This window comes from Pseudochaenichthys georgianus, chromosome 1, assembly GCF_902827115.2.
Source record: "Pseudochaenichthys georgianus chromosome 1, fPseGeo1.2, whole genome shotgun sequence".
NCBI classification, from domain to species: domain Eukaryota; kingdom Metazoa; phylum Chordata; class Actinopteri; order Perciformes; family Channichthyidae; genus Pseudochaenichthys; species Pseudochaenichthys georgianus.
The window spans coordinates 15732743-15757904 of NC_047503.1; the positions used below are offsets into that span (position 1 = coordinate 15732743).

Sequence of the window (25162 nt, forward strand, 5' to 3'; positions counted from 1 at the left end):
CTCTATAAATGTGTGTGTGTGTGTGTGGGGGGGGGGGGGGGGGTACTATAGCCTATACGTACCTCAAAATTGTACTTGAGTACAGCACTTGAGTAAAAGTACTTAGAGACATCCACCACTGACTGTAAATGTATTGTATTTAAATGGCATGTTATTGTATATTTTCTTGTTTCATTCAGTCTTTTATTACTGGTTTAAAATATATATATATATATATTTACATTAAATGGAATCTTTGTTAATAGTTTAAATCCCTCATCTATATAAATGTATGTTATTTATAAAAGAGGAAAATGAATTAACTTGTATGATGTTATTAAAGGGTACTGGGCGTTTTAGTAATGCTCTTATACAGTTGGGACACCCTGAAAGATACATTTAAAATAATAATGGTTCAAACTGATGCAGCACAATGAAAGTTTAACTGCTAGATGGGTAAAAGTCAAACCTCAAAAAACTGCATCGCACATTTCTCAAAATGCAAGTAAATACCACCTTTTGTTATACTATCCCATGACTGTCAAACTCCGTTCCCAACTAAGTTTTAACTATGTCAGAAGTATTCGGGATAATGCAAGTAAACAAATCAATAATATATAGAACATCTTATTGAAGACATTTTACATAATTATACTTTGTTTACGGGAGGGGAAGGAATTCCCCTTTTAGTTAGTGAGTGGGCAACGGTAATAACATCCATTTGGCATGGGCACTTCCTTCTAAAGGACATTTAAGTTGTTGGCAGGTTTCTTTTCTGTCTCTATTCATTTTTCTTTACTATCTTTTTACCACCACATGGGAACTACAGCAGATACAGCATGGACTCTTGGACACACACTGCATGTCCTAATAAGAATGGCAATTACATTTGAACCTTAGGGGGTTTAATTATTTGTGTCACATCACAAAGTGTCCACATGGGATTTACTTAACCCACTCAGAAGCAGTGGACTTTTACCTTTATGAGCTCAGCGAACACTTCCTGGTACCCAGACAGTGCTTGGTTTTGTCTCACGGACGGTGGTGCTCAGGCTGATTCACTCCTCACGCTTGGTCAACAAGGACTACAGAAAAACTAGAAGACATTTATTTCTGCAACTCTCCAGCATTTTGTTCGGACTTTTCTATTGTATTATTTTCCAACATCCCCACACATTAACAAGGTAAGCAGGGTGTGAGAAAAAGTATTTTATCAAGATTTTATTTAATTATCTGGACAGCATAGTATAATCTATGATAAACTACTTTAATTCATACACTATTTGTAGTCCTGCTAGATGAGATTCCAATTTCCATTATTGATGTATCACAATGCAGTTTTCTGTTCATTGTAATTCAGATTTTCCTAGTCTGCCGTCCTTCAGTGGCTGTAGAACCATAGACTTTCCATGTGGTGGAAACCAAACCTAATGTTTGAATTAATGATGATGATGGGACCAGGGGATTAAATAACACATTCTTACCCCCTGACAATGTAGCTGTCACTCTGTGCACAGAAAGGCACTTGGTGTACTTGTTTACTCTGAAGCTGGCATAGGAAGCTTCAATACAACACTCAATGAAGGACTATTCTCTTATTAACATCAACATATCAATAGAGCGACTGCTTCAGGGTGAGCTAAAGTATCGCTGTTGTCTTCACAGAAGAGCGAAAGGATCAATTTGAAGGATCTCATGACAAGTTACAGTAATGGAGGATTATTCAACCCTGCCTACCATGACAGCGAGACTCTGGAAATTGATAGAAGGTTTGTTGCAATATGATAAAATGTGTCTTCAAATGTGCATCAGTGAACTATTTATTCTGAAAAATGTGTTTTTTGGGTGGGTGCTGTTTGTACTCAAAGGTCATATACTATAAAAGAATGAACAGGATGTCTTCAAGGATCAAGCAGCATATGTATATGTATATAACACTCTTCTGTTAAACATTACGGTACACTTTAAGAGGCAAATACATTAGTGTGTTGGTCTCTACTCAGAAACCTTATCCTGCACTTGCTTGTAGGATATTATATCACCTCCTTAAAAAACGCTCAATATTAAGCATATCTATGACACTGATTATAATCATCACTTGGAATTCCAGTTCCTTCCTTGAATTGATAACCTCAGTGCTCTTAAGTGTTATAAACACAAACACTGTGATGTCAATGTTTTTTCTTTATCGTCACACATTTGTGGTATCTAGGTCTTCCAGCAAAACCCCTCTCCACACTAACCCCTACGCCCGGGGTGAGGGTGCAGATGGACATTACTCCACTGGTCAGATCAGCAGTGATGATGCTTTAAGGAGGGTGCCGCGGGGGGGTTGGCAGGAGGAGAGCTGGAGGGGGAGGGAAAGCCTCCCCATGGGCCACATCTCAACACGGCCTAGGAGTCCTTCATGGCAGCATGACATCAGTGAGTGGCCAAGCTACATCTTTTGGACTATGGAACAATAGTAAAGCTGGGATAGGCAGTATGTTTTTTTTGGGTCTTTTGACAAAAATGTAATTATAACCTTGCAGCATATTGTAATTTCAGTGGTCTGAAAGGAAACATAGATTTGCCTTGTTTTCAGGCCTTGACTAGTTTCTTGTCTCTGGTGATGAAAAAGGGTGTTTGTTTTGGCTGTTCTATAAATGCAGTTGCATGTGTATGGCCCTTTAGATATTGATAGCATGATCTAACGGCACAAACTCTTTTAGCAACCTAAAAATTGACAGACTTATCCAAAAGAAAGTCTGACAATTTTCTCTTGCACTTTGAGATAGAGAGAAATGTTGTTAAATGTTTAGCCTATTGCTCACCGTAGCAAAAGACTCAACTGCGGCTAGCACCCAGCAGCTTGTGGCTGCATTTCACATCTAGCTCACATTAGTTTACAGTTGCAATTATTAGAAGGCTTAACAATTAGCAACATTTTCAATCCCACATGAAAGAAGCTAAAACCTCTAAAAACAGATTATCATTTGAAAAGGCTCTGAAGGCCCAAACAAAACAGAAAGGTAGTTCTTATTTAATTGCTGCTTTATAACCCTATTCAAAATCATCTGAATGACGTACAGTTTACTGTATATGTCTGTTCTTGTTAATGGTATGGATGCAAAATACTGCAATATCAATAGAATTACAATACGCTGAGAGCTTTCTTTGGAAATGTTGCCTCTTGACGTCAATAAAAGTCTGCCTATCCCAGCATCAATGTATGACGTAAACACATAATTTGTTGTGCATGACAACTAAGGCTATGTCGTTTTGTTTCTATGTACCTCTTTGTGTTGCTCAGTGACAAGTTTGTTGAAACTTCTACTGCACCTGCTCTCTTTTATTCAGATCACAGTACCTTCCAAATCCCACCTGACTCTCAGTATGATCGATCACTTTCCATCCGCCTTCCTTCCACAACATCAGGTAATGGTTAAACTAAATGTACTCCTTAGATAATAGTTTCTTTTCACAGTTTTGTTGCGCTCTGTTGGCATGGTTTTGTTAAACACACAGTAAAAGTGGTAAAGTGCATTACAAGACAATACTTTTTAATAAATGTGACCTGTTGACTTTGATTATCAATCAAGTTAGCTAAGTACTGGATAATCATTGATGAAAGGTCTGCAAAACAGAACAGTGACAAGGAAGTTGGCAAAGAAAATGAAACAGAGGGAAAGGGGTTGTGGGGAAAATATCGTCTTAATCTGAAGGACACAATATAAAGGTTTTGGAAATGTCTGTTTAGAAAGTGGATATTTGGGTATGTGTGACCGCACCATGTTAATCGCATACTGTAACTAAATCCCTTTAGAATGACTCTTCAGTTTAAGGCAGCCTAATTCTGCCATTGTGATAAAAACAAAAGTCCTGTGACTCATTCTAACGAAGCCTTCTCACAATTTAATGTCATAATATCTTGAAATAACGAGAAACTTATTTCAATTAGCATGTTAGCATTGGAACTGAGAGCATTCTAGCAAGCTAACGTTTAGCTCAATGCATAGCCTAAAGTGTGACTCACAGAGTGAAATTATACTATAATTTAAATGTGAAAGACATAACGTTAACATATTACCTGTGAATAACACTCGTCTCTTGAAATACACAGTTGGCACAGTAGTCAGTCTGCGGTGCCAACTCTGTAGGCTATGATAGGTTTAATCAGGAATAAAGATAAAGTCAGTAGTATAGCACCACAAAAAGCTCACATTGCTACCAGTTGTACTTTGGTGGTACACTATAACTGAAGGTAATAAGTTCAACGTTTGTGTGCTGTAATTAATCAGGAAAAAAATAAACAGACAAAGTAATTCTCAGTCAAGCCGTGGTGGGAGAGTAAATGTTTGCATGTGTGAGCAGCTGCAGGTTTTACATTTAAAAATGCAGACCCTGATAACTGTCATGCTGCTCCTGTTTTTCCCATCTGTCCCGGGAGTTTGCCTGTAGATCTCAAGTTTATTTTGGCAATCACAGCCGAACAACAGAAGTCAATGGGCATCATTCACTAATAAGTATGTTCTTAATTAAGTCCGTATGTCAGATTTATGACATGTTCCTTAACCAAAAATGTGTTTATGCCTGTGTTCTTATTATGATGGATCCCATCGGCCTCTTAAAGTGAAGCGTTTCTAATGTAATGTGTATTTATTTGAAAGGTCCATAATGATTTGTTAAATAATGAAAATAATGATAAAAAAATATAATAAATGCTAAAAAAATATCGTTATTTTAACCATTTATTATACAACTGAATATTTCAAAAAAACACAAAAAACTATTATTTAGCAAACACATGTTGGCAAAACAGACAAATAAATCGCAATAAGAAATTTCCTTTTAGAACGATTGGTTGATGAGGCACATTATTGTCTTCATGTTTGTTCCTCCAGGTAACATGACGATGAGAAGGAGGGGAATATCAATGAGACGGATGAGCATGTTTCCTAACGGTGATCCTAACCACGTAGCCTTCACAGAGGACGCCATAAGGAACGAGATGGAGAATGGTAAGAGCTTTTGAATGTGAAGAGTGACATCTAATCTACATTCATACAACTTTTACATAGAAAATGTTTGTCATCCTGTGTGTGACAGAGGAACAGAACCTGGTAAAAGAGCTTGTTGCCCTATCAACACGAGACAGAATTTGGGCGATTCGGGACCTTCCAATGAGCTTTGATGAGAAGAAACATATAAGGTGGGTTTTTCACTGAGAAGAATATGTTAATTCGCTTCCTTGTTAGACTATGTCTAGGCACAAAGCACAACCTTTACACCCTGCTGGGAACCATAAATATGGAACGCAATGCCAAGGTACACTGTTGGAATATTGATCACTAGAGGAAAAGTGACAGAATTATGCACTGTTCTTGTTTCAGGCCACATTACACAAGAAACTATTAAAATGACAGAAAGTCCAAAGGTTTTTTGGGCACACTACAACATTATATCATTCTGGCAGATCTTCTAGCTCATCAGGAAATATAGATTGTCAAGGCACTAATGTCATTATTGTAACAAATTAACTAGATTTATGATACTTCGTAATCCGCTTATCAATAATAAATAAAATGTATGATAAATAATGAGTAAACATTTAAAGTATGATAATACCTTTCTGTGCAAGATTATGGATTGATTATGTTGAAAAAAACACAAATAATATACGTATAAAATGTTCATGCTACAGAAGAGAACTATAAGGATCAGATTATTACAAATAAAACATCACACTAAATGTACAGACTTTACAATGTTGTTATCTAGCTTATGATTAACCTGCACTGCTAATGTAGAAAGCCCTAAATCATGTTTCCTTTTTATTACTTTAAGAAATGTTTTAATAAAGTTTTATAAAGTAGGTTAAAAAAATTACTTCTACTTCTAACTATATTCTACATATCTTCAACAGGAGCCAAGTGCTGGCATTCAAGTCTGCCAAGAAATCTCGCCAGTTCACATGTTTTGCAGACTGCTCTGAGAACATGTCACTGGTAAGTAAACAACATGCTGAAACGCCTTACTTAAACAACTAAACCATCTGATTCATCACCTATGTGTGTATGCTACACAGTCTTTCCGCAGGTGCGGATATGGTATAAGATCGGCCAGGCAGACCTTGGAGCTGTGGCAGGGCATCATGAAAGAGATCGGTGGCACGTTTGGCACCAGCGTGCTCTCCTACTTCATGTTCCTCAAGTGGCTGCTCATGTTCAACATTTTCTCCTTCCTGGTGAACTTTGGCTTTATTACCATCCCGCAGCTTGTTTACAGCCCCTGGCCCAACATATCTCCAAATGTGAGCTTCAGAGGACTGGAGATACTGACTGGAGCAGTAAGTGGAGGCTCCCACCACAACACATACCTGTAAAGCCACAACTATCCAAATGGTCCCTAAAAAGTTTCAATATTTTTTTACTAAATCAAAAAATGTTATGTTCACATGAAATTATTATGTGTAACGTTACATATGACCCCACAATGATATATAACCCCACAGCTTAATCAAACATTACATTACATTACATTGCATTTAGCTGACGCTTTTATCCAAAGCGACTTACAATAAGTACATTCGACCAGGAAGACACAACCATGAGGAAAACAGAATCATATAAGTACATCAGGTTTCATAGAGCCAATCATTTCAAGTGCTACTCAACTGGCTTTAGATAAGCCAGTCCTTTATTAGTATATAAGTGCTCTGTTAGCAGTTCTTTGTTAGTCATTCTATCGCTCGAAGTGGAGTCGAAAGAGATGAGTTTTCAGTCTGCGCCGGAAGGTGTGTAAGCTTTCTGCCGTCCTGATGTCAATGGGGAGCTCATTCCACCATTTAGGAGCCAGGATAGCAAACCCACGTGTTTTTGCTGATGGGAACTTGGGTCCCCCTCGCAGCAAGGGTGCAGCGAGTCGTTTGGCTAATGCAGAGCGAAGTGCACGCGCTGGGGTGTACGGTTTAACCATGTCCTGGATGTAGGAAGGGCCAGATCCATTCGCAGCATGGTACGCAAGTACCAGTGTCTTGAAGTGAATTCTAGCAGTTACTGGAAGCCAGTGGAGGGAGCGGAGGAGCGGAGTGGTGTGGGAAAATGTAGGAAGGTTGAAGACCAGACGAGCCGCTGCATTCTGGATGAGCTGCAGAGGTCGGATGGCACATGCAGGTAGACCAGCCAGGAGGGAGTTGCAGTAGTCTAGGCGTGAGATGACGAGAGCCTGGACCAGAACCTGCGTCGCTTTCTGGGTCAGCTGGGGACGTATCTTCCTGATGTTGAAAAGCGTGTATCTGCAGCAGCGGGTTGTAGCAGCGATATTTGCAGTGAAGGACAGGTTGTTATCCAGGATCACACCCAGATTCCTTGCAGTCTGGGTCGGGGAGACAACAGAGGTGCCGATGTTGATGGTCAGGTCAAGAGTGGGACAATCTTTTCCCGGAAGGAAAAGCACTTCAGTTTTGTCAAGGTTGAGCTTGAGATGATGAGTGGACATCCACTGAGAGATGTCAGCTAAACAAGCAGAGATGCGTGCGACGACCTGGGTCTCTGAGCGGGGAAAGGACAGAATTAGTTGGGTGTCGTCAGCGTAGCAGTGGTATGAAAAACCATGCGGGCTAATGACAGATCCGAGCGAGTTTGTGTACAGGGAGAAGAGGAGGGGACCAAGAACAGAGCCCTGAGGGACCCCTGTAGTTAATTGACAAGGGTCGGACTCGGACCCTCTCCAAGTAACCCTGTAGGTGCGGTCTTTGAGGTATGAGGTGATGAGGGAAAGTGCAGAGCCTGATACTCCAAGTTCTTGGAGAGTTCGAAGGAGGATCTGATGGTTCACCGTGTCGAATGCAGCAGTGTCATCATCCAACAGGATGATGACAGAGGAGAGGGAGGCTGCTTTAGCAGTGTGCAGTTCCTCAGTGACAGCAATGTGGGCAGTTTCTGTGGAGTGACCTGCCTTGAAACCAGACTGGTGCGGATCCAGAAGGTTGTTCTGATGGAGATAACAGGAGAGTTGTTTAAAGACAGCGCGTTCAAGTGTTTTAGACAGGAACTGGAGGAGAGAGACAGGCCTGTAGTTTATAACATCAGACGGGTTGAGAGTGGGTTTCTTCAGGAGAGGGTTTACTCTTGCCTCCTTGAGACTGTTTGGAAAGTGACCAGAAGTTAGAGAAGTGTTGATGAAATGGGTGAGAAACGGTAGAATATCAGGAGCGATAGTCTGAAGGAGGTTAGAAGGGATAGGGTCCAGAGGACAGGTGGTAGGGCGGGCAGAGGTAACGAGGGTAAGAACCTCACTTGGTGAGAGAGGGGAAAAAGTAGTTAGTGTGCCGGTTGACCGTCGGTCAGGTGATCCAGCGGTGAGTAAAGGTGAGTCAGAAAAAGACGAGCGAATATCGTCAACCTTTTTCTCAAAGTAGTTAACAAAGTCGCTTGACAGAAGGGAGGAGGGGGGAGGGGCTTTGGGAGGGTCCAAGAGGGTGGAGAAGATGGAAAATAGTTTTTTAGGATTGGAATAGGAAGATTGGATCTTGTCTTGAAAGAAAGTGCTTTTTGCCTGAGAGATCGAAGAAGAGAAAGAGGAGAGGAGAGCCTGATATGTTAGGAGGTCGTTGCGGTGTTTGGATTTCCACCGTTTCCGCTCTGCTGCCCGAAGGACGGTTCTATTAGCACGCAGTGCGTCATTTAGCCAGGGAGCAGGAGGGGACTGACGAGCCTGCCGAGATGTGAGAGGACAGAGAGAGTCCAGAGAGGAAGAGAGAGTAGAGAGGAGAGTTTCTGCAGCAGAGTTTGGAGGCAGGAGTTGGAAGGAGTCAGAGCAAGGGAGGGCTGAGAGCACCGAGGAGGCAAAGGTAGAGGGGGAACGGAGGTTACGGCGGACAAGTGCAGGATGCGAAGAGATTAGTTTGTTATGTTTGGAAAGGGGTAGAGAGAATGAAATGAAGTAGTGATCGGAGGTGTGGAGCGGGTTTACAGAGAGGTTAGAAGTAGCGCAGTTCCTTGAGAATATGAGATCAAGGACATTGCCAGCTTTATGAGTTGGTGGGGATGGAGACAGTGAGAAAGCAAAGGTGGTTAACAGAGATGTTAGTTCGTCTATCTTCCCCCGTCTGGAGGTTGAAGTCTTCGAGAAGTACAGCGGGAGGGCCGATTTCAGGGATGTGTGAGAGGAGATGATCTAATTCCTCCAAGAAGTCCCCCAAGGCGCCTGGTGGACGGTAGAGAACAACAATGGTTAATTGTATAGGATGGGTTACTGTGACGGCATGGAATTCAAAGCCCCATAGTGTTAATCAAATATGCAAACATGCAAACAACAAAGTATCTTATTTATTATGTGCTAGTTTGCATGAATTCCCGGAACAGATATCTGAAAGATGAGAGACAGGTTCAAAAGTGTGGTTTCCTTATGTTGACATATTAGAGATAAAGGTTTTTACAGAGGTTACTTTGGATATCTCTTTGTCTTAATCCATAAATCAGAAAATAGTGTCAATGGTTATAAAAAATAAATAAAACGAAAATGTGCCATGTTTTTAGGAATAAAATGTTACACAAAACCGATATATATATATATATTGTAAAATGACACGTATTAGACACTACAGGTTAATAGGCTATGAAGAATAACTAATCCAGGTTCCAATTAACTTCCCTAGTTGATTACTTACATTTGGACAATTATCTTTGTATAAAATATTCTTTAAATGCTAAATATTGGTACATTTAAGAAAAAAATCACAGACAAGTAGGTAAATACACATCGTAACATGACCAGTGTAGGAAAAAACTACTGTTTTTGACTACATTGTCTGGCCTTATGTGAAGATGCTCAATACATATGTATTTTTCCCAATGCAATATAAATGTGTTTTGGTTTCTCCAGGGTTACTTCAACAACACTGTCATGTACTACGGGGGCTACAGCAATGAAACCAAGGTGCATCTAGTGGAGTACAACATGCAGTTGGCTTATTTCTTCACCATTGCAGTCTACATGGTTCTGTGTGGAATTGCACTTATCTTCAGGTCAGTCCAATTGTCCATACAACTATATAATGTAGAGAACATTTTACATTTCCTTAAATTCCATTAAATTACATGAAGTAGTTTCAACTCTATAAAATGTACGTTGTCTATTTTCGTCACGCAGCATGGCCAGCTCATTCAAGACAAACTATGTGCTAGCAGACCCTGCTTCAAACAGTGCATGGCAGCTTCTGTGCAGCTGGGACTTTAATATTACCAACGATAAGGCAGTGAGACAGCGCAAAAACAATCTACGAGTGCAACTCAAGGTGACTATTACTGTGTTAAAATATATCAAGTAGGAGCAGCTCTCAATGCCATGTTAAATATATTAACTAATCTAAGCTTTTAAAGATTTTTTTCACAATAAGCGCTCATCAAACTTCAGACCCTTAGTTATCTCAAAGGTTAATTCCTGTTTTAAAACACAACATGCACCTCGTAATTTTTTCAGGAGTCCATGTCAGAGAATGCCCAGAGGGAGCGCCTAAGCCTCTCTGAAAGTCTGAAGCACTTTGGGGTTTATCTGGGTGCCTGGCTGCTCTCCACTAGCCTGGCTGTCGGCTCTGGAGCTAGCATCTATTATCTCTGCCAATTCGAACAGCAGGTACACAAAACTAAACTGAAACTAAGTTTTATTGTTAAATTGGAATAAGTGTTCTTTGTTTGATTTGTTTTGTTTGATACATAGAGGTTTCTTCGTCTGTACGAGTCTTATTGTTCCATTAAACCAGTATTAACAGACAAATATTCTTACTGATCCCTTTGTTTGCATGCTCTGAGAAAATACGTATCATCGTACTTTATGGCATGGTAATAAAGCAATTGTTCTTTAAATTCAGTATCAGCATGCGTCATAAGATTGCAACTTACTGACAGTTATATGTCGAGTCATTTACTGGCAGTGCAGGGTTTGATTCATTTCTTTGCACACAGTGTTGTCCGTCTAGCAATATGTTGAGCTGATCTAACCCCTTATCCATCTGTTATCTTTATAGCGGGCAACAGATTCTGCCAACTGGTCTCTGCTGCAGGAGGCAGAGACTCTGCTGGTTCCCTTTGTGGTGTCTCTGATGAACCTGGTCGTCCCGCTCTTCTACTCCCTCTTCAACAAGTTTGAGCACTACTCCAGCCAGCGCAAACAGATCTACGCACTGGTAGTCAGGTCAGACAGCAGAGACAAATGAATTTAAAGTGCATACAATTGAGAATTGTAAGTAGTAGTAGAAAGAATTGTTGCGGAATACACTTTTTTGCATTCTTGCCCAGAATTAGACGTGAAGAATGATACCACTCATGACATATTTATCCGTTCAATGCAAAGATGGAGTCAGCAGTTGATTAGCTTAGCTTAGTATAAAGAATATATAGGGGGAGAACCAAAGCTTGTTGTTTTTTTTTCAGTTCTTATGCTTAGCTAAGCTAATAAGCTAAAATAAGCTTACTGGCCGCTGACTCCAGCTTCATATTTACCGTATGCATGGCACAGTTGTATCAATCTTTCTCGGCAAGAAAGTACATTAGCATAATTCCCAAAATGTTCAAGCATCAATCTTGAATAAAATATTTGTTTCTCTTTTCCCACTTACAGAAATGTGTTACTCAAGATGTCCATTCTGACTGTCTTGTGTTATAACTGGATGAATGTGGTGGCTGTAAAGTTTTCGGTATGTTTGACAGGGTTTAACCCAAAAATGTGTTATATCAGTTTCCATCTCTAAAGACAGTCATTCATGAACCTAATGTTTTTCCACAGTGTTGGGAGTCCATGGTAGGACAGGCTTTGTACCGACTGGTCATTGTTGATTTCCTTTTTCTAATGTTGGGATCCTTCTTTGGAGAGTTTCTTAGCAAGTGAGTGGCTTTCTGTTTGTTTGTGTTCTTCACAATCAAATACATGGGGTTGGTTAACCTCACATGTAAATCATATGTCTAATTTCTCCTCAACAGTGTGATTGGGACCAGATTACTTCCACATCTGGGGGTTCCAGAGTTTGACGTAGCCAGAAATGTCCTTGAACTGATCTACGCACAGACTCTGGCCTGGTAAGAGCAATACATTCAACACTTACCAATACCAGAGTCGGGACCAAGTCAAGTCTTCAAGTCTTTGCACTGAAGTCCTGAGTCCTAAACACAATTTGTACTTTCCCAGTTGTACTTTATTAAGAGAGTAATAATATATGAAATATACAAAGTTTGTGAATGCATTTAAAATGTGTATTTATTTGCTCAACCTAAATTAAAGGTGGGGTAGGTAATTTTGGAGAAACCAGCTCGAGTGCGCTAGAATTTGAAAATACACAGCCGGAAGAAATCTGCTACTTCCTTACAGAGCCCTTCCTCCAACACACACGAACGCGCACCTGACCAATGAGGGCACGAGATAAGTTTGTGCACAGATGGAAGGCTGACAGGCAGGTAGGCCATCCAGTTACTTTAGCCGGCCGGCTAAAATGATTGATTGTGCTTTTTACAGTACTACGGCTTCCACAGATGACATATTTTAATGGATTTTTTGTCGAAGTACTTAAGATTTTCATTGCTATCGGGATGTTAAGAGCATTCCGTGCAGGGCCGGCCCTTGGCATAGGCAGTATAGGCGAATTCTAAGGGCGCATTAACCCAACGGGGGCGGACATTTCATAACAACACAATTTCCCGATTTTGGATCAACAAAGTACATCTTATTATCTTAAACTAACAGAACTACGCCTATATTGCGTACAGCGCCAATAAACTATGGCACCCCCCCCCAAAATCAAGTTGAACTGCCCCAGCCTCAGTAAAAACCAGAGGTTTATGTGAAATTGTTTTTTTTTTTTAAATAATGGTTTTAGTGTGCAATTATAGGTTTTCATTTTGTATTCGTGTTAATTTAAAATAAATCAAACTCCCAAAAAACGTATACAGCTTCTGTGTGCTGCGGCCGCAGGGGGGGAGCTTTAGAGAGCTCTCTCCTGAAAGACTGAGAGGCTCTGATAACCTCAGCTCAGTGAGGTAAAGGCACACCTTTATATGATCATTATAGTTATAAAAAAATAAGAGAACAGATGAAAAACAGGTATAAAATACTATATGACAGTACAAAAATGTAGTTATTAATAAACAAGAATACAGTTTGAAAGGAGAGTGATTTGTAAAATATCCATAGAGAAAGAGAAAATCTGCTTACAGTTCTGTTTCATATGGCTGTTGAGCAGTGGCGGTTCTAGACCAATTTGACTGGGGGGGCCAGGCTGGGGCCAGTTATTTTCTGAGGGGGGCACAATAAATGGAGGACGAAAAAGAGAAAGACAGTATGAAGTAATTGCGCGTAAGAAAACAATGCAATACAGTTATTGGTATTTGTTTCATTACACTATTATTATATGCTTAATACCTTTGTGTGCTGTTTGGGTCAGTGTTTACTACAAGATTTTTTTTTAAATGTTGAATTTAAATGCATCAATCTGGTGCACTTGGAGCACAAAATGAATTTATGGATACAGCTCTCAACACTCATATGAAAGGGAGCTGTATACTTTTCAATGATCCAAACACTTTTAGAATATGATCACAACCAATAACAAATAATTTAAACTAGTTTATTCTTATCTTATTTTACCTAGTTAGCATTCTTTATTTTTATTTATGCATATTTTACTAATCACTCCCCTTTTAAACTTTTTTGTTTGTTACTGTCCTATAGTACACATTGGAATGATTTCTTACTTTATTTTTTACAACTATATTAAATAGATAAAGGTTTGCTCTCTCTAGCTCTCTCTCTCTCTCTCTCTCTCTCTCTCTCTCTCTCTCTCTCTCTCTCTCTCTCTCTCTCTCTCTCTCTCTCGCTGGTTCACAGAGGCTGTGTGCTCCTCCGTGGCGATGACGGCTTGCGTTAAAAAAAACAAAAAACATATTTGTAAAGTGGGGGCTATAGAGGGCTTGCGAGATACCAGTAGCTCGCGATCGACGTGTTGGAGACCCCTGCTCTAATGGGTCCGACTAGAATGACAAATATCGTTAGTTACGCCTATTCCGTCAGCCAATAAATCGTTTAATCATAAACCTCGGGGCCACGGGGGTGTCCAAAGTCAGTGTTAGGCCCCCCCCCCCCCCTAGAACCGCCCCTGGTGTTGAGAGATGTATCCATAGATCTCTGAATGTTGCTCTCAAAGTGCACCAGATTGATGCTTTTAACTTCAATATTAAATAAAAATCCTGGGGGAGCATGCCCCCCGGACCCCCCTAGAGGAGGTTAGCCCCCCCCCCCACTTAAATGATAAATCATGTTCAAATAGATAGGAAACTAAATACATTTGCACACATCTTGTGTCCATATCTTTCTGTTTTGGTGGTCATGCCACAACCGTGCATGCGCGACTCGTAGTGAGTGTCTTGTGTACCATGCTGCGAATGGATCTGGCCCTTCCTACATCCAGGACATGGTTAAACCGTACACCCCAGCACGTGCACTCCGCTCAGCCTGCATCAACCAAACGGCTCGCTGCACCATCGCTGCGAAGGGGACCCAAGTTCCCATCAGCAAAAACACGTGGGTTTGCTATCCTGGCTCCAAAATGGTGGAATGAGCTCCCCATTGACATCAGGACAGCAGATAGCTTACACACCTTCCGGCGCAGACTGAAAACTCATCTCTTTCGACTCCACTTCGAGCAATAGAACTATTAACAACGCACTTATATACTAATAAAGGGCTGGCTTATCTAAAGCCAGTTGAGTAGCACTTGAAATGTTTTTGCTCTATGAAGCCTGATGTACTTATATGATTCTGTTTTCTTCAAGTTTGTATTTTGTTGGTCGAACGCACTTATTGTAAGTCGCTTTGGATAAAAGCGTCAGCTAAATGCAATGTAATGTAAATGTGTCTGCATTTTGGGGGGGGGGGGGGGGGGGGCGCCAGCTAAAATCTTGCCTAGGGCAGCAAGTTGGTCAGGGCCGGCCCTGATTCCGTGGAATATAACAAAGAGTGTATCTCGAGCCGGTTTCTCAAACTTACCTACCCCACCTTTAATAGTATTCTAGAGTCAAAAGTCCAAAATTAAGTCAGATGTGGTGTTGAAATCAAAGTCAAGTTACAAGTCTTGATTTTTGTCGAGTCGATATGAAGTCTAATTTTTGATTCACAAAGTCCATATCTCTGCTTACCACCTAACAACTCAATGAATTTAAAGTCAAGATTTGTGTTTCTCTCCTGGTGTCAATGCTCATTTACTATGCATAGTTAGCTAACTGTGAATTTCCCCCCCATAGGATTGGTATTTACTTTTCTCCTCTGCTGCCTGCCATCCAGATCCTCAAATTTTTCATTTTGTTTTACTTAAAGAAGGTAAATGACACTTAATTAATAGCCTTGGTGATTGTAAACTAAACTGCTATGATGACAAACAGCCACAGGGAGATACAAGGCCATCGCTGTCCTAGTTGCTCTTTTTAATGTTTTGCGCTCACGTTACGCTATTTGTGCAGCTGGTTCAATATTTGATTCAAATCCTTTCATCACACTGACAGCATGCTTTATTTTGTGTTTTGGAAAGGACTTAGGTATTGGGATATGTGAAGTAAACAAGTTGGTGTCAATGTCAGAGTAATTTAATTCAGAACGATTGGTAATTTGACTCAGGATGGATCTGGTGTTCTTGAATGTTTCATGAACATGCTGAATGACCTTTGAAGTAATACTATTCAAAGCTCTGATGAGTTCTTCATGTTCTCTATTATGGAGTGAAACAGATATGATGTGGAGGCTGGTTTCGTAAATTTAAAAAACATCATTGTGGTAGTGCAATAATAATGATGGAAAAAGTGTTTTTGTGTGTCATGTATTTGTTCATGTGTATGAGTGTTTTGTTACCACTTCCCCAGGTCAGCCTGACCCAGAACTGCCAGCCTCCGAGGCGGTCAGGCAGAGCTGCTCAGATGCAAACCATCTTCATCGCCCTGCTCTTCTTCCCTTTCTTCGTGGGAGCCGTCTCTATGGTTGCGTTCACCGCCTGGAGGTACGAGGACATGACCTTCAGCCTGGAGTCAAAGGCCCTTTCTCATTTCTCGAACTCCCCTCCTCGACTCCCCTCCTCGACTCCTATCCTCGATACTTAGTCCCGCCCACAGGAGATGCGAGCGGAGGAGCCGAGGAGGGGAACCGAGGAGAGAGGAGGGGAAGCAGCAGGCGGTTAGAGAAATGAGAACTCCTCTCCTCAGTGGTCATTTTAAAGAGACGTCCATTAATGATGACAGGAGGCAGCAGCCCTCTGTCTGATGGACAGATGTGTTCATGATGACTTATATATTTACTTTGATTCATTCACAGTGCGGTATAATGAGACAATAATGGCTACAGATGCGGACACACACACACATATATATATATATGTATCTATTTATATAAATATATACAATTTCAGAATCAAGCAGAGCACTCTCATAATAACGTAACACTATCAGAGACTGGATATATCCCCCCCGCCCTCTCTGGTCGCTACAATGTGGGAAATAAATTACGGGCCAAAAGTTTTATTTACAAGTATTACAAGTAAGCAGAGGACACCAAACCAACTGACACCTGTCTGTCTGCTGCATCGACGCACACACTGTACCACACACACCTACACCACACACACGCATATACAGCTCCTAAAACAGGCTACAGCCGTGGTGTATTTGATTGTGAAGCACTAAATGGTTGTAGAAAAATATCGACTCTTTGTTTGTAGATATCTACTAAACTAAAGCAAAAAGAGTAGGCCTGTTCTACTGAGTGATATATATTATACACACTGCTCTGCTTTCTGCACGGACCTCACAGCTGTTCTCACTGTAAACATCGCGTCGCGATGAAAGCAGTTAATAAAATAATATCCAGGGGATGCATGCAGAGCTGTCATTGGCTGAGATAAGTCCGGCCGTGCGTCACGAGTCTTTGAAACATCTCTGTTGCCGGAAATGCATCCACGAAGCAGCCGTGGAGGACCGTGGAGGACCCATCAGTGTATCCTCGGTTATAGCTCCTCCAGAGAGCCTCCTCGACGCTCGATCCTCGGTCCTCGAAGTGCATTTAGAGAAATGAGATGTCCTTCAACATGGCGCGCTGAAATTCATTTCCGGGTCACTGCCGGAGGAGTCGAGGAGTCGAGGAGGGGGATTTGATGAAATGAGAAAGGGCCAAAGAATATCATTGTACAACAACAACAACAACAACAACAACAACAACATGATAACAAAACAATAACATAGCCGTGGTACACAAACCCCCCTAAAAGTGTTGATTGGTTTTGTCTACCTTGTCTTGCTCTGTAGTCTGACCCCCTCAGAGCATTGTGGTCCTTTCCGGGGACTCAACAGCACCTACAATGTGGTCGAAGTTTGGATGGTTCACCTGAAGGAGACCTCTAGTTCTCACTGGGTGGTTTGGATCTACCAAAATGTCATCAGGAGTGAAATCTTCTACTTTCTTATCTCACTCATCATCATGTAAGTTGATTGTGCAGGTGCCATGTTGCGTATGTGGTGTGTGTCACATTACATGAGATGATGCATAAAATATAAATTAAAAAACAAGAGAGAAAAAATCATGAAAATCATGTCCTTAAAGGGGTCCTATTATGCCAGGTTCATATTTGTATTTTGTGCTTCTACTGTGACATGTCTCCATGCTTTAATGTTAAAAAACATCTTTATTTTTCTCATACTGCCTGTGCTGCAGCACCGCTTTTCACCCTCTGTCTGAAACCAGAGCCCAGTCTGCTCTGTCTCTGATTGGTTAGCTGGCCGGCTCTGGTTTACTAACTTTGCTGTTTAGTAGTTGTAATTATTACCATGTTCACTCTCTCTAATATCAAATGTGGCTGTAATGTTATATGTATCAATAGGACATAAACCAAATCCATGTGCTTAATGTTTTGTTAATAGTAATCTTAATACACTTTCTTTGTAGAGTATAAGCAGGGTGTTACATTTAGCAACTGCATCATACCAGTCACCATTCTGCGGTTGATTTATTTGACTATTTAAACATAGACTGTTACAGACTGGAACAGTGTTTGCATAATGTTATGTCATATTATCATGCTTTCAGGGTCATCATATACATCTTCTGGCAAGTCACTCGGGGCCGCAAGCTCCGTATTCGTGTACTGAGACAACAGATTGTTGATGTGAGTGTTCACTTTTTGATATTTTTCCTTCTTTTTGGTACCGATTCCTTCATTTATTGCTTGGCTGTACATAATTCATCCCTTAACTCTGTCTTTTTCTCAAATCAGGAAGGGAAAGACAAGTCCTTCTTGTTAGAGAGACTCCAAAATCTCCAAAAATCTCACCCTGATAAAAGATCAAAACAGAAGAATCCGAAAAAGGTGTGTTGTAAGGATTCTTTGATGCCAAACTCTCACCTTTCAGCCGGAGATTTGCTATTAATTTCTCTGCATATTTTTTCACATCTTTCAGCACTCCAAACGGAGGCCAGATGACCACTCCTCAGGCGGTCAGTCCACCTCAAACGCCATGGTTCAGGCGTTACTCGCTCGCCAGCAGCTCGAGAAGGAGGAAGAGGAGAGACTCAGCACTGGCGGAGTTCCAGTTCCCTCCGACATCTCCTCCTTCTCTAGTGCTCTTATTCAGGCCATGCAGGCCCGGCAGAGGGCAGAGGGTCAAGAAAGGAATGAACACTATAGCGCAGGTTATTACGAAAGCCCCACAAACACATCCAGCGCTGTCACACAGGCGATGCAAGCCAGACAAAGAGCGCAAGTGGAAGGAACTGATGATGCAAGTGATCCAACTTCTTCTGTGTCAAGTGTTATGATGCAAGTCATGCAAGCCAGGCAGAGGGCAGAGAAAGAGGATAGGCCTCAGTGGGTCCCGGCACCCCCACAAAACCCAGCACCCGCAGGCTCCAGCGCGCTCATTCAGGCCATGTTGGCCCGGCAGCAGGCCCAGAATGAGTATGATGATGGCTACTAAAAAAAGGGCCTTTATTTTACCATGGATAAGTGGGACAGAATTGAAGAGATGACTGAAAAGACACTTTTGATTTGTGTTATCACCCATAGATGAATAGTCTTGGTTGTATATCTATAAATTAGGTGATTTCTCTAGAAATGCAATACATTTTAATAGGACAAGTATAGGTACTGTAGCAGGGCTAGAATATATCGTAGGCCCACCTCTCTATGCACTTTTTTTGTACAAATATATCTTAATAGTATGTTTCTATGACAGTATATACGCCTTGTAATATAAATAAACACTATAACATGTATAGGCCTGATATTGTGCCATTTTGTGATAAGATTTATATATCATACACTCCAGTTGTCAATACTGTACTATATGGATTGAGACCAGATACAAATTCAAAAAGTTCAAAAATAAATGTGTCATAATTGTTTGTCATGTGTTAGTTTATGCCAAAATAAGCAAGTAAGCATGCAAAAATAGTCACCACCATATACAGTTAAATGTAGTTTTTTATTTAAAACAACACTGCCCTCTGTAGGGATTCTGCATACATTGCCACAGATTACACATTACTCTTAATAATTCAAAAATGTTGGCCAGTAGATCAACAACATTTATTTTACCATTAAAATATTTGGTGAAATATAAAAACTTTTACTATTAACTTTTATTAAACTATATTTATATAATATAATAGCAATGACTAAAACCTGTATTTTTAGTGGAGGGGGGCTTTATTATCCAGAATATGTGGCTAAAAAGCTCTATAAAAGAAACATTTCCAAAGCATTAAGTAATCATGTTACTCAGGTCAATACAGAAACATAAAATAAAATGTTAAAAGCCATTCTTTGTACAAAAATACTTCACACCTGTACTTTACAACGTATTTACAATTTGTATATGTAGGCACGTCCTTTACAGTAAGTCTACTGCTTTATTTCAAAATTAATCAAAACTGGGTGTGATGTATGACCAGAATTTATTTTAAAAACATTTACAAAAAGAAAGAGAACAACGTAATGCGTGATATCTATGCATTGAGTCTCAAAGAAATCTACTGAAATTAGCATGCTAACTGACTGTCCTGTTTATGCAACCCAGTCTCACGGCATTTCGTGTTCACCAACACGATTTTTAATCTATTGATTCGTGTTCACCAACACGATTTGCCCCTTTTTTTCGTGTTGCACAGCACGATTTTAAAAGCAATGTATTTCTACTGCCTGCAGCACGACTTTTTCTCCGGTCGGGTCGTGGGAGACCGGAAGCTGTGTGGTTCATAAAAACATGTTCTTACTCAATATCAAGCCACAATTATTGCTTATCGTATCATTTCGGACTTTTGTTGCCGTCTGTGAGGAAAATAAATGGGGCTCAGACAATAAATGGGGCTCAGAGCCTCAGAATACAGAAATCTGTATTTTTAAATATTGTTTTCCTTCTAATTTCACACACGAAAACTTAGATGTCTATATATAAGCTTCTGCAGTGAGGTTCATGGCTGGTGAGGCACTGGCACTGACTCTTCAGGTTTACAAATATTATATTTTGACCTAAATCAAAATATAATATTATTTTCAAAAGCCTCTTTAGTCTGATGCTTCAATTAATTTTAAACAGACAGTTCAACAGAAGGATACCCAAAAAATGTAATTTTATCATTTAAATATTGAATTGTTCTCTCTTAGTAAGATCCCATTTTCAATAAAAAAAATTCGTGTTGCACAGCACGATTTTAAAAGCAATGTATTTCTACTGGTAACGTGTTTCGTGCCTGCAGGCTGCAGCACGTCTTTTTCTCCGGTCGGGTCGTGGAAGACCGGAAGCTGTGTGGTTCATAAAAACATGTTTTTACTCAATATCAAGCCACAATTGTTGCTTTTATTTTAAATCGTATAATTTCGGACTTTTGTTGCCGTCTGTGAGGAAAATAAATGGGGCTCAGAGCCTCAGGATACTGAAATCTGTATTTTTAAATATTTTTTTCCTTCTAATTTGTTATTCTTTTCAAAATAACACACTGTTATTTACTCACCAATAACACACAATTATCCTTGCTTTTATTTATTGGTTTAATTCCATAATCTCTGGCTTTTTTGGCGTCCGTCAGGAACTGAATTTCAAAATAAAAATAACCGGAAACAGACGTAGGCCTATAAGGGACATTTCGAGCATCATTGTGATTGTCAACATTTCTGAGTTTAGGATGGCCGAAGACACTACACTACCCATAATCCCCAGCTATAGTTTAGGACTACAGTCCCCGTAAGGTTACGCAGAGCGTCAAACAGCTGTGTGAAATGGAACGAAACCACGCCAGACTATCCAAAACTGGAATCGAACGCCCCCCCAGAACTACACATGCTGGCTATTGTGTTTCGCAAAATGTTCAATTGGACGTCTCTAGTGAACGTTTTCGTTTTTCTCACAATTAGAAGTTGCCAGTATTAAACACATTGGTGTTATCAAATGTCCATCCATCCATCCATCCATCCATCCATCTTCTCCCGCTTATCCGTGGTCGGGTCGCGGGGGTAGCAGTTCCAGCAGAGAGCCCCAAACTTTCTTTTCCCTGGCGACATCAACCAGCTCTGACTGGGGGATCCCAAGGCGCTCCCAGGCCAGCGAAGAGATATAATCCCTCCACCTGGTCCTAGGTCTACCCCTTGGTCTCTTCCCAGCTGGACGTGCCTGGAACACCTCCCTAGGGAGGCGCCCAGGTGGCATCCTAACTAGGTGCCCGAACCACCTCAACTGGCTTCTTTCGACGCGAAGGAGGAGCGGCTCAACTCCGAGTCCCTCCCTGATGACCGAACTTCTCACCTTATCTCTAAGGGAGACACCAGCCACCCGGCGGAGGAAACCCATCTCGGCCGCTTGTATCCGCGATCTCGTTCTTTCGGTCATGACCCATCCTTCATGACCATAGGTGAGGGTAGGAACGAAAATGGCCCGGTAGACAGAGAGCTTTGCCTTCTGGCTCAGCTCCCTTTTCGTCACAACGGTGCGGTAAAGCGACTGCAATACCGCTCCCGCTGCTCCGATTCTCCGGCCCATCTCACGCTCCATTGATCCCTCACTCGAGAACAAGACCCCGAGATACTTGAACTCCTTCACTTGGGGTAAGGACTCATTCCCTACTTGGAGTGGAGAGTCCATCGGTTTCCTGCTGAGAACCATGGCCTCAGATTTGGAGGTGCTGATCCTCATCCCAGCCGCTTCACACTCGGTTGCGAACCGATCCAGTGAGTGCTGAAGGTCGCAGACCGATGAAGCCATCAGAACCACATCATCTGCAAAAAGCAGTGGTGCAATCCTTAGTCCACCGAACTGCAGACCCCCCCCCCACGACTACGCCTCGAAATCCGATCCATGTATATTACAAACAGGATTGGTGACAAAGCGCAGCCCTGGCGGAGGCCAACCTTCACCGGAAATGGGTCCGACTTACTGCCGAGTACCCGGACACAGCTCTCGCTTTGGGAGTACAGAGATTGGATGGCCCTGAGTAGAGACCCCCTCACCCCATACTCCCGCAGCACCTCCCACAGTAACTCCCTGGGAACCCGGTCATACGCCTTCTCCAAGTCTACAAAACACATGTAGACCGGATAAGCGTACTCCCAGGCCCCCTCCAGGATCCTTGCGAGAGTAAAAAGCTGATCCGTCGTTCCACGACCAGGACGGAATCCGCATTGTTCCTCCTCAATCTGAGGTTCGACAATCGGCCTGACCCTCCTTTCGAGTACCTTGGAGTAAACTTTCCCGGGGAGGCTGAGTAGTGTGATGCCTCTGTAATTGGCACACACCCTCTGATCCCCCTTTTTGAAAAGGGGGACCACCACCCCGGTCTGCCACTCCTTCGGTACCGTTTCCGACTTCCACGCAACGTTGATGAGACGTGTCAACCATGACAGTCCCTCAACACCCAGAGCCTTCAGCATTTCCGGGCGGATCTCATCCACCCCCGGGGCTTTGCCACTGTGGAGTTGTTTGACGACCCCAGTGACCTCCCCCCGGGAGATTGGCGTTGATCCCCCGTCATACTCCAGCTCTGCCTCTAACATAGAGGGCGGAGTTGTCGGGTTCAGGAGTTCCTCAAAGTGTTCCTTCCAACGCCCCAACACTCCATCAGTTGAGGTCAACAACGTCCCATCCTTACTGTACACAGCTTGGATGGTTCCCTGCTTCCCCCTCCTGAGGTGTCGGACAGTTTTCCAGAACAACTTTGGTGCCGCCCGAAAGTCCTTCTCCATGTCTTCTCCGAACTTCTCCCACACCCGCTGCTTTGCCTCGGCCACGGATGAGGCTGCTGCCCTTCGGGCCTGTCGGTACCTTGCAACTGCCTCGGGAGTCCCTTGGGATAACAAATCCCTGAAGGCCTCCTTCTTCAGTCGGACGGCTTCCCTGACCACCGGTGTCCACCAGGAGGTTCGAGGGTTACCGCCCCTTGAGGCACCTAGGACCTTGAGACCACAGCTCCCCGCCGCGGCTTCGGCAATAGAGGCCTCCTGAACTTGGGCCTCCTCCAGACGTTCCCAGTTCACCCGAACTACACGTTTGGGCTTACCAGGTCTATCCAGAGGCTTCCCCCGCCACTCGACCCAACTCACCACCAGATGGTGATCAGTTGACAACTCCGCCCCTCTCTTTACCCGAGTGTCCAAAACATACGGCCTCAGGTCCGATGATACGATATCGAAATCGATCATGGACCTTCTGCCTAGGGTGCTCTGGTACCACGTACACTTATGAGCATCCTTATGTTCGAACATGGTGTTTGTTATGGCCAATCCATGACTAGCACAGAAGTCCAGTAACAAACCACCACTCCGGTTCAGATCAGGGGGGCCGTTCCTCCCAATCACGCCCCTCCAAGTGTCTCCATCATTGCCCACATGTGCGTTGAAGTCTCCCAGCAAGACTAAGGAGTCCCCTTCAGGAGCCCCATACAGGACTCTTTCCAGGGTCTCCAAGAAGGCCGAATACTCTGAACTGCTGTTGGGTGCATAAGCACACACAACAGTCAGAGTTTTCCCCCCCATAACCCGCAGGCGTAGGGAGGCGACCCTCTCGTCCACTGGGGTAAACTCCAACAACGAAGCACCTAACCGGGGACTTGTGAGTATCCCCACACCCGCCCGGCGCCTCACACCTTGAGCAACTCCGGAGAAGAATAGAGTCCAACCCCTATCCAGAAGTAAGGTTCCAGAGCCGACGCTGTGCGTAGAGGTGAGCCCAACCAGATCCAACTGGTACCGCTCCACCTCCCGCACAAGCTCCGGCTCCTTCCCCCCCAGAGAAGTGACGTTCCACGTCCCCAAAGCCAGCTTCTGCCGCCCGGGTCTGGTCCGTCGAGACCCTCCGCTTTCACTGCCACCCTTCTGGCAGCGCACCCGACCCCATCGATGTTTCCCGTAGGTGGTGGGCCCGCGGGACGGAGAAGCGGAGGTGTTGCCCACGTTGCCTTTTCGGGCTGGGCCCGGCCGGGCTCCGTGGCAAGCCCGGCCACCAGACGCTCGCCGACGAGTCCTCCTTCTGGGCCTGGCTCCAGAAGGGGACCCCGGGCTTCCTCCGGGCCGGGTATCCTCACTTCCTGTGTCGTCTTTCATGAGGTCTTTTGAACCAATCTTAGTCTGGCCCCTTGCCTGAGACCAATTTGCCATGGGAGACCCTACCAGGAACACAAGGTTCCAGACAACACAGCCCCCAGGTTCATCAGGGCACACAAACCTCTCTACCACCGTAAGGTGCTGGTTCTTATCAAATGTAAAACATATAATTAATAAATGGGTGAAAATCGCTTGTGTCCATAATGCGCAGCATTAATATATACCCACATGACAGCTCATTGTTACTTTGTAATTCTACTCCACAACAATTCAGAGGTTAATCTGGTATTTTTACTCCACTGCATTTATTTGAGTTACTTTGCAGATTCTGATTAATTATGTGAAATATAAACAACCCTTAAATCAGACTTTAGTTACACGTGACCTGAGTAAAATTCAGGTAAGGTGATTGTCAAGTGCCAACAATCAGGAGAGATATTTGATAGTTTGTGCTTGAGAAGACTAAACATGTATCTGCAATTGACATGAATGGAAACGAGTAATAAAGTATATTCATTACTCGTTATTCTCTACTAATAGTTAATTAAAGACTGTATATTATGGCTATTTTGCACATCCTTTTCAAGATTTTCA

At 42.5% G+C, this 25162-nt stretch overlaps 1 protein-coding gene across 1 annotated transcript; it reads left to right on the forward strand.

Annotated features, from left to right (window-relative positions):
• The first annotated feature begins 1010 nt into the window (after positions 1–1010).
• tmc5 (transmembrane channel like 5) lies at positions 1011–19360 on the forward strand. The gene is made up of 21 exons (XM_034093384.2): positions 1011–1163; positions 1645–1748; positions 2192–2403; positions 3319–3396; positions 4863–4979; positions 5068–5170; positions 5885–5966; positions 6047–6307; positions 9847–9989; positions 10114–10258; positions 10444–10596; positions 10988–11154; positions 11581–11656; positions 11746–11843; positions 11940–12035; positions 15249–15324; positions 15861–15994; positions 17292–17465; positions 18070–18148; positions 18257–18349; positions 18441–19360. Exons 2-21 carry the CDS (start codon positions 1675–1677, stop codon positions 18954–18956), a joined length of 2877 nt encoding a protein of 958 aa, XP_033949275.1. The 5' UTR covers positions 1011–1163; positions 1645–1674; the 3' UTR covers positions 18957–19360.
• Positions 19361–25162: the final 5802 nt, after the last annotated feature.

Excerpts from the sequence above, each read along its gene's own strand:
- tmc5 (XM_034093384.2), top strand. The coding sequence starts at position 1,675 with ATGACAAGTTACAGTAATGGAGGATTATTCAACCCTGCCTACCATGAC. Across the intron at positions 1,749-2,191 it reads ACTCTGGAAATTGATAGAAG|GTCTTCCAGCAAAACCCCTC; the intron begins GTTTGTTGCAAT and ends TGTGGTATCTAG. Across the intron at positions 11,844-11,939 it reads TTTGGAGAGTTTCTTAGCAA|TGTGATTGGGACCAGATTAC; the intron begins GTGAGTGGCTTT and ends TCTCCTCAACAG.